Raw genomic sequence first — 15,402 nt, forward strand, 5'->3', positions numbered from 1 at the left:
TTCAGCTAACCTTACAGATATAAAACTCTTCCTTACCACAACTTTATCTGGCTTCCTGTTGATTAAGTTTTTTATCCATTTATATCTGCCCAGACAATAGACAAATTTCCCTCTGCAAAGCAGTGATCTTTCACATTTTTCTATGTGGGTAAATCTTAATATTTTAAGGATTTTGATATTACTTAGACATTATAAACAAACAAACAAACAAACAACCCTCCTCTTCCCCTCTCTCCACCCCAAAATCTTTGCATGGAGTCTTGAACACAGGATTATTTCCCCACAGGTAATGGACATCTTTCCTTAGGATGATCTTGAAAGAGACTTTTCCTTTTTGTGACTATATTAGGCTTGGAAATTTCTCGAAAGGATATCCTATATGGAGAATCATCACTCCAATCTCTAATAATATATGCCTGTTAACATATTTATATATTTTAATTCAAATAGACTGATATTTGATGCTTACATTTTCCTGTCCTAAAAGAAAGAAAGCAGAAAAAGGGAGAGAGAAACTTCAACCCTGAAATCAGGCCTATCATAATTACTTTGCTTGAGAGTAAATTTCTCAAGCAAAATTTTTCTTATTTCTAAAAAAGAGCATTTTTTTCAGTAGCGCTAACCTACAGACAAAAAAACCAAAACCCTAGCTCTTACATGGACAATTATTCATAAAATAATAAAACATTTTCTTCAAGATTCTGTACATAATTGAGCAAAATACCAAAATACTTCAGTTTTCAGTATAATTTTCTGTAATCTTTCTGTACTCCTAATTGGAGACTTACAGTGACTGCTGAGTCAATAATAGTAAACAAAGAATCATATTGATCCACAAGTCACTTTTCTGACTATGACTTAATTCTAATTTGGATGTTTAACACAGACTTACCTGAGAAACAGTGCAAGTCAAAGTATGCATCTCACTAATTCTCTTAGTGGACTAGTATAAGCAGCTTTTTACATAATGGTTTGTGTAGTCAATTAGCAGAGTATTAGCCATAATAGATAACGTTCTTACTAAGACCATATTAATTAGAGCTTAAACACAGCTAATCTGAGACCTATATTGAATTTATATTGTTATGTAAGCAGAATGTTTCCGCAGGCAAGTAATTTCCTTCACAGCATTTTAAGGAAAAGGAAATCCCAGCATCTGAGATATAAAAATGCCGATTTTATCAGAGTATGGCAAACCACTTAATGTTTCTTAAAACTTGAGTGTGCCAGGCTGTATTACAAATAATAATTACGAGCAGTAAAGGACAGAAAGATTGAATACCTTTTAAATTTGTTGGAAGAAAAGGGGTGGAATTGCAAGCTAACAAAATATCTGCAAGAACTTAATGGATGCATTTTCTGCTCCTCATTTTGCCTTGAGTTACCCCTCAGCTCTGGAGTTCTCTAGTCACTTCTCTTCATCAAAAAAAAGAGCTAGTATGTCTATGTGGACCCATTTTTTAATGATAACACGAATTCACCAGTTATGAGACAAACTTTCTCTGAAAATAATTAGGAATCTTCTCTTATTCAGATGAAAATTAATTTTTAGTTGCATGGATTTGTGGCCTCCTTATCACTTTGTTCAGCAGTTCTGCAATATAATCAAAGCTTAATACGTCTCTGGCAAATCAGCTACCTGAAGAAATGCTGTAGGCAAAAACAAATTAAATTTTTAAATCACATGAAACTCAGTAATTGCAAATTTACAAGCAGAGAAAATTTTGGGGCAGTATCAAAAACTGTATTGCAATGAAATTAAAACGCAGCCATCTTGACCTCTGCTACGAATTGTGGCATCACTGCTGTTAGCAGAAAAAATTCCACTAATATGAGGCTGATAGGGCCACAACATTCTGTCGTTACACCGCTGAGAATTATTGCCCATCTGCATGCCAGAAGACAAATGACTCTCATGGTTGCTGAAATGAAGTGGAAGAATGAGGGCTAATATGGCTGTAAATGCTCATGCCAAGAGTCATGTAGGTGACTGGGGCACACCAGGCAGGTTAGCACTGAGACATCAGATGCAGATTTGACAACCTTTTGAATACATAATCCCCTCTCCCCATTTTTATTGAGATTTTTGCATTTGTAGCAATTTAAAATTTTTCACTTTTAGTGAAATATCCCTTCAAGCATTATGGGATAATTAAGTATCAGCCATACTCACTGATATCTAAAAATATCAACCAGCAGTGCTTTAAAATCTCCCCAATTTATGCATAATCATTTTTGGAACATGTTTTTTAATTTCACCAACAGAGGTCACTAAACCACTGAGAACCATAAGTGTTTGGTGGGAACACACCCTCGTCAATCTTCCTAACATCTTTTGATAGTTATTTTCAAAGGGCTCTTATTCAGCTGCTTCAGTAAATATAAGCTCAGTTAACAAAAAGAGACAAAAAAAAGAAGACAGTGTATGCCTATGCACTCAGGGAAATGAGCTTTACTCAGGATATGAATTACACAAAATATTACATTGTTAAAGATATTTCAGTACTAGAATTTATTTTAAATATCTATTATGAAGCCAGTAGCATGCATACATGCATAGGTATGAGTATTGTTAAATCAATTTTTCAAGGTTAAAACAGGCCCTGATTTAAACTATAGGGTTTTGAATGACCTGCTGAATTTTATTTTTCAAGCTTTGTGCTGTGGAAAACCAAGCTGGTGGGGAGAGAGTATGAAGAGGAGGATCCCAGAGAAATAACATTTAATGGTATTAATATCAGATAGAAGCACAGGAGAAACCAAGAGCTGTCACTGACTTGCTCATTTTGGCAGAAACACTCAGCTAATGGAACTGTATTAACACATCATTTTCCAACTTTCAACTGTAATGAAAAGCTATTTTTACAAATCATTACTTTCAGAATATGGTGTTTCAGCCACATGGCTTCTATTAGTGTGCAGGGGAGTTCCACAAGCAAAGCTGCCTGTGCAGCACTGAAAGTGCACCTTTTATGTTGAGCTAATCCCAGAGGGGAGTCAGCACTCGTGCCCGTGTCCTTTTGACCTTTATCCTTTTAATGCATTTTGCCTCAGTAGCAAAAGGTGAAAACCTAGTTTTTATGTTTCAAAACAGAGCGTTTCAACCCTGATTCTCAGTGAAGCTAAGGAAAGTAACATCAGCTCTTGTGGAAATGTTGAAAGTCCCTGGCTCAGCAATCAACAACAGCTTTACAAACGTGTTTTTAGAATCGCTTTTCTGGTAGCCCTTTGAAGCTCACCCATACAGCCCTGCTGCCATCCCTCTGAACAGCTGTGAACATGTGAAGTCACTGGAGTGGAAGATGTTAATTACTGTCAGCTACTGGAATTTCTCCAGGGACCTCTTGTGGTTAGAAACATGTTTCCCTAAAGAAGCCCACTAGGTGCTGGGATCATCTCTCCTGTAGCATACCTGAATCCTCCCTTCGTAAGCAAAAGGAATTTCTCATTCCAAAGGAAAACTCTAAACATTCACTTTAAGTGTTCTTCTCATATGACACTGTGATTTTTTTCTAAGCAATCTTTTATTTCAGTGAAGAGGTCCAACAATAGGGAACTGAGTTTTTCAGGGACTAGGTTTAGCATTTATACAGATTTTCATTAAAAACTGGATAAACAAGTCTAAAATAAAAAAGGACCAAAATCAGAAAACATAGAAAATAAATTGATGGACAGAAGTGTGGTTAGGGCTTTTTTCCCCAACTGGATTAATGTGACCTTCCTTTTTATGGCCAAGAAAAGGCTACACACCTTCCCTCTGTGTCATCAGAAAAGGGCACAGACTAAAAATGGTCTTTTTTCTTCAGATTTACCTCCTGCTACTTATTGGCATTTTGAGTCTAAACTAGTTAGCATCAGGAGCTTGATGTGATGCCAGTGAGCTATTACCCACAGGGAACCAACATAATAGCAGATGAACTGGCAGAAAGATCCCCAGAAAGGGAAATAACATGAAACTAAGATTCTAAGCCTAGCCCTTTACTGTGACAACTACAAAGCTCCTTTAATGACTGAACACATCCTTAAATATACCTCGTAGATCTCTCTGCAGTAGTTAAACCTTGTAATCACTACCTCCCCCGCAACAAGACCAAGTCAGGTAAGTCTCCGGCTACAGAGAAACGAGGATGAAATCGTTAATCTGCAGGACTTGACTCCCAAGATGTGAAGATAAATGCTGAGGAAATTTCTCTTGTCCTTTGCTGTAGGTGAGAATGGCACATGCTCCCCTCTATCATACTCCATCAAGTGACAGACACACCCGTCTTTGATAATCTAGGAGTTGAAGGGAAACAATCACCCTGATCCCCAAGAATGCTGTCCCTTTACCAGAAGTCCTCACCCAGCCCGAGAAGGAAGGTGTAAGTGGGAAGAAGGAAACTGAATGTAATGGAAAGTAAACACATCAACTGTGAAAACAGTAACCACCAGCAGCTACAGAACCCCTTCCTTGTTATACTTAAGGACAAGTACACTGATATTCAGTGTTTACAGAGGTAAAAGTCCCACAATTACAGGGCCAATTCCCTTTTATGTAGGCCATTAGTGCTGTTGTATTGTACTCCTTCCTCAGTCCAACATCAAACGCAGTGATTGAGGAGCAGATAGAGCTCAGGCAAGGGATTGCTTAATTCTTTCAAAATAGTCACTGCTGAGTGGCATAGACCTTCTCCTAACTCTGGCTCAGCTGCTGCAGACCTTTAACAAGGGCTGAGACGGTAACAGAGTGTGTTTCCCAGCTCATCACAAGTAACAATGAAGGTAAAAGTAAGTACACAAACACGGAACTGTTATATACAAAAAAGTTTAATTGAAATACCTGTATAAAAAATATGATCTCCATACATTTCACACCGTTAAACAGAAGAAAAAAATCCAAATCCAAGCTGCATAAATGCAACCAGATCACAGAAACACAGCTATTAAAATAAATTAAGGTTTATGACTCTGCCACTCTACCTTCCAGAGCCAATGCACGGAGACTGTACAATGTCAATAATTTAAAACCCTTCCAAACAGCATTACTTTACACTTCTGGTACAATAATACCAGACAAAAGGCATACTGACTAACTTTAAAAAGTCATTCTATTTCCCTTAAATTAGACTTTGTACAACAATTTCCCATCTTCCAACAAAAAACTGGTAAGGTCAGAAATTTTTTTTATTTTTATTTTTTTGTAACCAAAAAGTTGACAGGAATGCAGAAAAAAAAGTGCCATGGGCAAACCACTAGAATTCCCATGGGGAGAAGGAGGGGAAAGCACAGTGTTGAATAACTCTAACCAAATAAATTAACCAAATAAATAGCCACAGTTGAAAACTGTGGGAGGTCTTCTAAAATCCAAACAATAAATAACTGTATAGTACACGGGAAAAACCAAGTTTACATAAACACATTATACAGGTATGGAAAAAAAAAGTAGAAGTCCTTGAATATTGCATTGATTGTGCATTCAACATGCCCATACATACTTTAAGACTCGCAGGGTGACAAAAGGCCGGGGGGAGTTGAGAAAGGGGCTTCTCATGCCCAATGGTAGAGATGATAAAAGGAAACATGAATAAATGTTTCTGATAAAGAAGCCGATATACCTGTTCATATTTCTGTGCAGGCTATAGGAAATATTTTGAGCAGCAGTGGTGGGTTGGATTTGTAAAGGGCAGGGGGCAGGAGTGAAATGTCTGTGTTCAAGTATTCCATCACCAGTGGATGGGACTACTTCATTCAATCACCGAACAGGTTCTCCAATGCATCATAGGAGCTGCTTCCCCCAGCACTGAGTCTAAAGGGAGCAAATTCCTATAATGAACTGGATCTTCTTTGGACATAGACAGCTCAAAAAAGAAAGTCCCACTGAAGCAGCTTTCAAAAAGGCACTCAAAAGCAAATAAAATCTAGTCCAGGCTCTATGAGAGCAAAAAAGTTTACCATGTATTCAAGAGGTCACTGCTTTCTTAATAAGGTCAGTCTTTGACTAAGTACTGGCCTGCAACTCCCAAACATCAGCGTTTCCAAAGGAAATCTCTCATTCCAAAGCAGAAACCAGCAAAGGGGGAAAACAAAATCAAGTCCCTCAGACAAAGATTCAACTACAGAATAATGAATGCATTTTTCTAGCCCCTCCTATGTATTGGCAGCAGCACTGTGGTCTTTCTGCTTGAAGCTCCCCCTCCCAGTGCGAGGTCCTTAGTAATTCACAGACTCTCATTACTTGAACTTGTGCTAGATACATCAGTATCAAGGGTCCGTAGCCTTATGTCACAGTCCTCAGACTTCACTACTTCAGATTTGTGCATCCATTGATGGTCAAAAATCTGCTCAAGTGTTGGTCTGTCTGAAGGCCTCAGTGAAAGGCACCATTTGATCAGCTGTTGACATTCTGTAACAAAAAAAAAAAGCCATATTAGACTAAAAAAGTAAAAAAATGACAATCCTCAGTAACAAAAATCCACCCACACAAGCTCATGAGTACAAGACCATTAAAAAAAAAAAAAACCCAAAACAAAAAAACCAAATGGACTTCTGCAGAACTTACCAGGTGAAATTCTTCTCCTGAAGTATAATCGCCCCCTCAAGATTTCTTCATCTTGCTCAAAAGGGATGTCTCCACAAACCATGTCATATAACAGCACTCCCAGAGACCATACTGTTGCTGACCGCCCATGGTATCTGTGGTATCTGATCCACTCTGGAGGGCTGTATACTCTCGTTCCTGAAAGAAAAAAAAAACACAACACAATTAAAGGTTTAAAGTGTTTCCCCATTATTCAGCTCCTTCTGGCAGAGCTAAGTTAAATTAAAAAACTTGACATTTAGGAATTTCAAAAAACAAAAAAAAAAAAAAAAAAAAAAACCACCAAAAAATCAACACCAAACCCAGAAAACTACTAAACAGCTTTAAATTTTTCACAAGCCAAAGCCATTAGCAGTGTAATTTCAGGTCATCTGCAGGGTTACACCATCAACAGACTTGGCCCATCCGGTTGTTCTATTTTGTTGTAAGGAATAACACAGCCCCATCAGCTGACTGTTTACTGAGGCAAGCTCCCTTTCACTGACCACGTGGCGTCTGCAGCATCACACCAAAAATAGACACAAAAGGACAAAGGGGGCTGGCAGGGAGGAGGAGAGGGCGACAAGAAGGTGAAACTCAGGTCTGCCCGCATTACACGGGGCTAATCTGCTTTATCCAATTCCACAGGGCAGTAAACAAAATAGGGCCGCTTACGATTTCTATGTTTTTAAGGCCTCCCCCCGGGGCTTCTATGCGGCAGCTTTTCCCAACTCGCCCCCCTTCTCCTCCTCCCTCCCTCCAGTGTCCGAGGGCTCCTTGGATACCAAACAAAACGGGGAATTGGTGATGCGAGGGTCACGTGCGGCAGGGCTTCGGGTTTCACAACAAACAGATGTGAGCGCGGCAGCTGGGGCGGGGGGAGCGGGACCCCGGCGTTACATCAGTGCTACTCCAAGGACTGGGGGAAACGCTCCCCCTGGTCACACGCTGGCTTGTGTTCAGCTTTCCCACCTCTAAAGCACCGACCCCAGCCGCTGTGGCAAGTCATTTCGAGGGAGCACATTTGTGACCATCGCTTTAAAATCTGCAATGCGGGATTTCCAGGACACTGGCAGAATGGGAGCGGGGGAGGCACCACTCCGAGTTAAAAAAAACCAGCGCATGTAAAAACTGCATATCCACACATGGAAACATCCGACACTGGCAAAACCTCCATGTAAACAGATCGCCCTCTAGGAAAAAAACTCCGCTTTTTCCAAGACAGGGAAACATAAACTGCTGCGTCACTGCCTGGAATCGCTTCTTTCCTACGCAACTGAACACCCCTAAGCGGCTTCGGGTCCACAGGTTTCCATTACCGATAGACCTGATATGAACCCCCACACCAGGGGCTCTGCTTGCTGCGACTGGTCACTGGAAGGGGGCTAAGCGGCAGCTCTGGGGAGGGCATCACCCCGGGAGGGGCAGGGGAAGGGTGGGAGGCACGTACCGTCGAAATCGGTATAGACTGTATCCTTGAGGAGGGCTCCTGAGCCAAAATCAATGAGCTTCAGCTCGCCCGTGCGGAGGTCAACCAGCAGGTTCTCGTCCTTGATGTCCCGGTGCACCACGCCGCAGCCGTAGCAGTGGCGCACCGCCTCCAGCACCTGCCGGAAGAACCCGCGGGCCGTCTCCTCGTCCAGGGCACCCTTCTCCGTGATGAAGTCGAACAGGTCCTTCACCAGCTCGGGCCGCTCCATGATGATCAGGTACCCGTCGGGCCGCTCGTACCAGTCTAGCAGCTTGATGACCCCTCTGAAGCCGGAGCCCACTTTCTTGAGAAGGACGATCTCCAGGGGCACCATGATGCCGCTCTGGGCAGAAAAAGGGGCGCGGGTTAGCGGGGGGGTGGCGCGGCCCGGGGCACCCCGTCGCTGAGGGGAGGGAGGCGGGGAGGGCGCGCAGGGCGGGGAGGAGGGCGCGGCCGGCGGGCCCCCTCTGCCGCTGCCGCAGTCCGAGGGGCGGGCGCGGCGCTGCGGCGGCGAACCCCCGCCAAATTCCCTCCCGACGCAGAGGCCGCGCCAGCGGGGCGGGCCCCACCGCCCACACAATGGCCTCGCCGCGGCGGAGCCCCGCGGCACCCCCGGAGCCCCCCCGGGTACTTACAATGGTGCCCCACTCGGTCACCCGCTCCTTCACCACATGCTTCACGGCGACCTGCGGAGTGCGGAGAACGGAGGCGCCGTGAGCGGCGGGGCGGGCTCAGCCTGCGCCCCGCCGCCGAGGGCCGGGCCCGCCGCGCCCGCCGCTTCCCGCGCCACGCTCCCGCCCGCCGCCCCCGCCCGGGAGCCCCGCGCCTCACCGGCAGCCCGTCGGCGATCCTGTTCCCTGCGTACACGGTGCCGAAGCCCCCGCTGCCCAGCACGGAGCCCACCTGGTAGACTTTATCAAAGGGCTCCTTCTCCACTTTCACTGCGTAAACAAGAGGGAAAATGCCGCGTTAATGCCCGCAACCGCGCTGCCCCCGAAAAATAATAATAACAGTAATAATGATAAAAATAATAAATAATGTAAAAAAAAAAAGCCCACAAACGCTCTGCATGGCAGAACCATACTGTGTGCGCTGCCCTGATTCCGACCAAGGCTTTATGAAAAAAAATATTTTTCTGTTAAAAAAATTAAAAAATATATAAACGCAGCTCCGTGAGTTGCGAGACGCCGAGCCCAACGCCCCGGTAACGCAGGGCCGGTCCGCGCCCCTCCGGCGCGGGGCTGGCAGGGACACCCCAGCCTCGTACCTGGCTGGAGGATCTTCACCGGCAAGTGGTCCATGCTGGGGCTGCAGATGTGCGCCAGCGAGCCGAACTTGGAAAGCAACATCTTCCGAGGAGGGGAGAAAAACGTCGAGTTAGTTCCCCGCGGCAGCTCCGCCGGCGTCCTCTCGGCTCGGCGCGGCTCTCCTCTCTCCGGAGCCGGCGGAGGGCGGCGGGCCGCCGAAAGCTTCTGCGCGGCTCCTTCTTCGGCCGGGAGCGGGAACCCACGAAGTCCTTGGGGGTCCGTCCCCGCCGGCAGTAGTCCAAGTGTCGGTCGCACAAAGTCCTCCGGAGAAACGCAATCAGCGAATGCGCCGCTCCCGCGTTTCTTCTTCCACCCGGCGAAAGCCGCTCGGGGCGCAGGCAGGCACAGGCAGAACTATAGCTCTCCGCGGAGGTAGACAAGTCCGGGGTCTTCGGCTCCGCGCGTGGAGCCCGCCCCTGCGGGGGCCGCGGTGGCAGGAGCGGGCTGGGCGCCGCAGTGGAGCCGTGGCGGGCGGAGGACAGACCGCACCGCCGCCGAGCTGCCCGCGCGCTTCTGAGCCGGCGGCGCCGCCGAGCCGCCTCTTAACTCCCAATATTTTGGTGCGGCAGAGTGCGGCGAGAGCGCCGAGAATATCCCTCCGCGGGGGAGGCGGGGGGGGGAAACACCTCTCCCGGCCGTCCCCGCCGCCCCCTCCCCTCTGCGCCGGAGCCCCCGCGGGGCGGTGGCCGTGACTGCAGCGCCCTATCCCGCCCCACCGCACGGGCGGACACGGGGAGGGCGGGGGGCTGGGAACTACTTAATCTGTAGTAACCGGCGCGCAGAGTTACACATCGTCTGAGAGGAACGCATCACACATTAGCGGCAAAAAAAAAAAAAAAAAAAAAAAAAAAAAAAAAGGCGGGGGGGGGAGATTCTCCCGTGTGCGTTAACGCTGCCGCGCGGCCAATCGCCGGGCGCCCTTTCAAAGGGCTCCCGGTGCGGCCCAATGAGGAGAGCCCTCATTTGCATGCGGCGCGCGGCCAGGCGGCGGCAGGGCGGGAATGCCGCGGCGCGCCGGGCGCGCCCCGCCCCGGGCTGCGGGAAGGTCGCTCCGAGCCGCCGCGTCCGGGGCTGCGCGGGGGCGGGGCGCCAACATTGCCGGGGCACGGTGGGCCGGGGCTCTGCGGAGTGCGCCTGTGGTGCCAGGAGCCCCGGCATGGTGGTCGGAGCCCGCTCATTTTGCCAGCCGGTGCTCCCCAGTGAGCACGCGGCGCGCTCCCTCGCCCTCAGCGGCGATTTCTCCTCCTCCTCCCCAGCGCTGCCCCCTCGCCTCGGCGCAGTTCGGCCCCGTGCCAGCGCGGGGGGACGCCGGCGCCTGCCCTCCGCGCCTGCCTCTGTCAGTCACCTCCCCTGTGCGGAAGCCCCGCGGGGCCGGTGCGGCGCGACGGCGGGCGCCGGAGTCCTGGCGGCGCAGCTCGGAGGAGCTGAGCTCTTCCCGCCCCGCCGAGGCGCCGCGCCTGGAGAGGGCACGGAGCTGCTCCACTGCCCGGCGCTGCCGCCGCCGCCCGCCCCGCAGGGGGCGCTGCATCAACAGGAATGGGGGCGCGTCCCTTGCCAGCCGGCCCGCGGGGGCCCCTGTGCCCTGAGGCCGCGCCGGGCACCGCGCTCCGGGCTCCGCCGCTGCTCTGGCCTTTTCTGAAGGGACACCCAGACAGTTCGGGGCGCCCAGGCGCAGGGAGAAGCCCAAGAGCATCGAGGGCATCTTGCCGAGTGTCTGTCCAGCAAAGCTGTGGGCGACTGCTTTAGAAATTGACTGCGATGCTGGGTGGGCAACAACATCATAATGAACGCTCCAGCAGCTACTGCGAGCCCAGCCCAGATGCGCTCCCGGCGCTGGCGCTCAGGCCGGTAGCATCCCGCCGTTTGCAGACAGCTCGGCGGCCGCCCCTCCGCACCCTGTCACCGCCAGGCCGGTGACACCGCGGGCCTGTCACCCACCGCGGGCCTGTCACCGCGGGCCTGTCAGCCGCCGCGGGCCAGGTGGAACGGCAGCGGAGCTGGAGGGAGCGGAGCTCCGCGGGGATCCCCGGTGTGAGGGCGTTTTGGGCAGCCCCTCCCAGCCGGGCTCTCGGGGAGAGCCTAGCGGTTGGCATTGTCTGATAATAGTACTGCTGTAATCCCGGGCGGTCGTGCCCATAAACAAAGCAAGGACTTCTAGGGAGAGGTAATATCTTTTATTAGATTAGATCAGCTGATGTAAAAGGTCAAGTTTGCAGGCGCAGTTTCAACCCTTCATGTCCCAGGATGTATTTTTTGAAGATAGATCTTTTGGGCTATTAAAGTTACTACTTGTCATTCAGACCAATTTGCAGGGGCTCCAAAATAAACCATTGAGGTATTGAGTAGCTGAGGAATTCAGGAGGTTTCATGGATTATTTTTTTCTTTAAAGCTAATGATATGGGTTTATGAGATAAAGCAATAAAAAAAGCTCTTTTTTCCTTTTTTTTTTTTTTTTTTTTTTAATTTTTGTTAGACCCTACCTTTTGGCTCCTCAAACTATATTAATAAAAGTTAATACGTGTAATATGTGTAAGTGCTAATTATTTATGGTATTAACACTGCAAGTTGTTACTAATTCGTGCTTTTTTTAATATGACCAGGCATGAAAAATCATGCATGGATCACTAGTCTGTAAACCTAAAAACATCAGGCTTTGTCATTCCAACTATATTTGGAATTGTTTAAATTCATCTCTGTGTGTGGCCAATCTATAGTAAATCAGTGATACATTTGCCTTGAACCTGTTTAGGAAATAATATAGTTCCCTCAAAATCCTGTTGCATTTAATCTATATCTTCAGCTGTGTCAGCTATTAAAAAAAACATGACATACCTTTCCACATATATATTTGTAGCAAAGTGGTAATCTAAAAATTCTGGGATCAATCCTGGCATTGATGTAGCCCCCAATCTGATTTGTAGTTTCACATCAGTGTGAAATGGAGGTTATTTTACATTTAACATTGAAGAAAACAAGATAGTTACTGTAAAAAAAAAAAGGGTGATAAGGGGGTATTTGTTCTTCATTCACTTAATTTTGGCAGACAGACATTTAATTTGTATACAGCTACAAACACTCTTGGTTTGACAGAATTACAGATGGATCCCAGACATGGAATTTACCCTGTCTTTACACATAAGCCTTTCATGGGTTTGTGGTGCTCCTTTTGATCTGGCTTGGAACATGCAGTTCAGTGGTCCTAAACAATTATAGCTGCAGAAATATTTTATAAACTAGTTTTGGCCACTTTAACAGTGGCTTTGTGACTATAAATGGAAAATCATTCATGAGTAGGATGCCAGTTTGATTTAGGATTCATTTTTCTATGCAACAGTCCTTGAGCAGGAGTGAGTTTGTCAGGCACAGGAATATGGAAGATCCATGGAATTTTCTGCTTGCAGAACAGTACTACCTTCAGGCTACCTTTTAATGTCTGTATGGAACTCAGCTCAAAATTTGCTGTGGCACATCATCAGGTACTGCACCAGTGACATTAATGGCCTCTAATATGTACTTATATAGCCATTGTAGTGTTGGATGGGACTAAAAAAATGCATCTGTTCTCATAATGTGACTATAAGGAATACTGCTAAGAATGCTCTGGCAATAAATGTCTATTAAACTTACAAGAATATTGGTATTTCTAGGTCACTCGACCTCCTTATATGTCAGAGCTCCCTTAACGACTCGTAGCTTGATTCTCTTCAGTCTCTCTTTCATTTGGCAAGAGAACAAACTGAACACTGTGCTCTAGATGTGGCTTGCTCTGTGCTGAAGAGAGGGCAGTAATCATGTCCCTTGACCTGCAGGCTGTGGCACTCCAAGATGTGGTCAGTGTTCATTTCTGCAGGCACACACTGCTGGCTTTGTTGGTTTGTGGTCCTCTGGGTCTTCTCCTGTGGAACCGTTAGTTCCAGCCTGCACGCTCCCTGCCTGTGTCCTGTCCCACATGTGGGATCCTGGCATTCTCGTTTTGGAAGTCCAGTACAGATGTGTGTGTTATACATTTATTCAACTAGTTTGAATAGCAGCTGTACCCTCCAGTATATCAACAGCCCCCCTTGATTTGGTGTCACCTTGTATTTCCAAAGGTCACGGATGAAAAAGTTAAATAATATCAGCCATTTTATTGATCCTAAGAAATATCCCTTGGAGTCACCTGCTAATTGGACTAGAAACAGTTATTAGCTACCTTTTGAGGCCCATGACCTGGCCAGTTTTTAATGCACCTTGTAGGATACCTATATCTTTCCACTCTGGCTGCAGAGCTATCAAAGTTCACAGGCAAGGGGAGCAGCACCTACTCTAATCTCACCCAGGGAAGCCTGTAATGCAGTTGTAGAAGACAATCATAGTGACTAAACACAGTTTGTCCTTGGGAAATTCGAGATGGCTGTTCTCAATAACATTTTTGTTGTTGTGGCAATGATTTCTATGAGTACTTGCTCTGTAATTGCCCCAGCAACTGAGAGAAGGCTGATCATCTTTTCACCACCCAGATCCTCCTTTTGCAATTTCCTAAGACAGATGTAACATTTTCCCAGTTGTTAGAAACCTCTTCTGATCATTGTGACCTTTCACAAGGGACTGAGTGCCCTTCCAATGACTTTTGCTGTCTCTCTTAGTACTCTCAGATGTGTCCTGTCCGATCCCATGGACGTGTATGACATTTTTATCTTGTTTAATTAGACCCTGACTTGATCCTTGCTACTTTACATGGAACTCTGGCATCCCTGAGAGCAGACCATGCCAGTAGAAACAGATAAAACGAATACCCGTGTGCTGTGTCACAAAGTCACCTGCTGTATTCTGCAGTTGGCCTAGATTTTACTCAGTCTCTTATTTTGTTGCAAAAGTGTCCTTACCCTGATGATCCTTCATCAATTTTAACTGCATATAAGAATTGCCCCTCTAATTCCATCCCTGCATGCTCAGGAAATGCTCCTGTGCTCCTCCTACTCATCGTGTCCCCACTTTCACCTTCCATATGCTCGGATTTTGTTGTTTGAGCTCAGTCATATATACCCTGTGCTGCTAAGGAAGGCTTCTGCTATATTTCCCTGTTTACTTGAAAATTAGGACATATAAGAAATATTAATGACTCTGCCAAGTCTTACAGATCAGTTGTTAGGCCACTTGTTTCAGCAACTCCAGTGCTTTTCTTTTGACCAGTGTCTTGTGAAGCCACAACCTCTCTTTATTTCTTTGTATTTAAGAACATGTTGTTGAAATTATGAATGGTTAGAGAATCATAGAATGTAGAATATGCTGAGTTGTAAAGATCATAATCTGGCCCTGGGCAGAGCACCCAAAGACTCACACCACATGCCCAAGAGCGTTCTTCAAATGCTTCTTGAATTCTTTCAGGCTGGTGCTTTGACCACTTCCCTGGGGAGCCTGTTCAGTGCTCAACCACCGTGTGGGTGAAAAGCCTTTTCCTCATATCCAACCCAAACCTTCCCTGACTCATCTTCACCTTGTTTTCTCAAGTCCTGTAGTGGGTCAAAAGAGTGACGAGATCAGTGGCTGCTCCTTCGCTGCCCCTCATGAGGATGTTGTAGGCTGCAGTGAGGTCTTCCTTCAGTCTCCTCCAGGCTGAAAAGAGCAAGTGACCTCAGCTGCTTCCTCTCCAAACCCTTCATCATCCTCATGGCCCTCCTTTAGACAATCTCTAATAGATTAATGTCTTTTTTATGTTGTGGCACCCAAAACTGCCCCCAGGACTTGAGGTGAGGCTGTCCCAGTGCAGAGCAGAGCAGGACAATCTTGACCTCTTTCCACAACAGTCTAGAAGTATCTGTGCTTTATTTATTTTTTCCCCACCTGGTGTTTGTTAGCTCTTTAAATGTCACACAGGAAGCATTTCCCAGGCTGAGAACTGAGAAAACAACAAACTCTAGAAGTAAAGGACAGGTGGGTTAAAGAGCCTCACTGTGGATGTAGTTCTCCCATAACTGAAGACCTGGTATTGAAGCTGAGTTTAAAATAATGGAAGAAGACATGTTTGTGTGTATAAAGAACTTACAGATTTGATACACAGCTTGCATTAGATACCATGACATTGCGT

At 46.6% G+C, this 15,402-nt stretch overlaps 1 protein-coding gene across 1 annotated transcript; it reads right to left on the minus strand.

Moving 5' to 3' along the window:
- Nucleotides 1-4,788: 4,788 nt before the first annotated feature.
- On the minus strand, nucleotides 4,789-9,827 carry PIM3 (Pim-3 proto-oncogene, serine/threonine kinase). Its single transcript, XM_054273769.1, has 6 exons — nucleotides 9,295-9,827; nucleotides 8,859-8,968; nucleotides 8,663-8,713; nucleotides 8,007-8,370; nucleotides 6,539-6,715; nucleotides 4,789-6,382 (listed from the first exon to the last, which is right to left on the minus strand). The coding sequence occupies exons 1-6, from the start codon at nucleotides 9,374-9,376 to the stop codon at nucleotides 6,198-6,200; spliced, it is 969 nt and encodes a 322-aa protein (XP_054129744.1). The 5' UTR covers nucleotides 9,377-9,827; the 3' UTR covers nucleotides 4,789-6,197.
- Between the last annotated feature and the right edge of the window lie 5,575 nt (nucleotides 9,828-15,402).

The sequence above is a fragment of the Melozone crissalis genome, unplaced genomic scaffold, assembly GCF_028551555.1.
Source record: "Melozone crissalis strain CALT ecotype California unplaced genomic scaffold, PUWL_Pcris_2 ptg000004l_1, whole genome shotgun sequence".
NCBI classification, from domain to species: Eukaryota; Metazoa; Chordata; class Aves; order Passeriformes; family Passerellidae; genus Melozone; species Melozone crissalis.

Excerpts from the sequence above, each read along its gene's own strand:
- PIM3 (XM_054273769.1), bottom strand. The coding sequence starts at position 9,376 with ATGTTGCTTTCCAAGTTCGGCTCGCTGGCGCACATCTGCAGCCCCAGC. Across the intron at positions 8,969-9,294 it reads GGTGAAGATCCTCCAGCCAG|TGAAAGTGGAGAAGGAGCCC; the intron begins GTACGAGGCTGG and ends TTGTTTACGCAG. Across the intron at positions 6,716-8,006 it reads AGTCTATACCGATTTCGACG|GAACGAGAGTATACAGCCCT; the intron begins GTACGTGCCTCC and ends TTTTTCTTTCAG.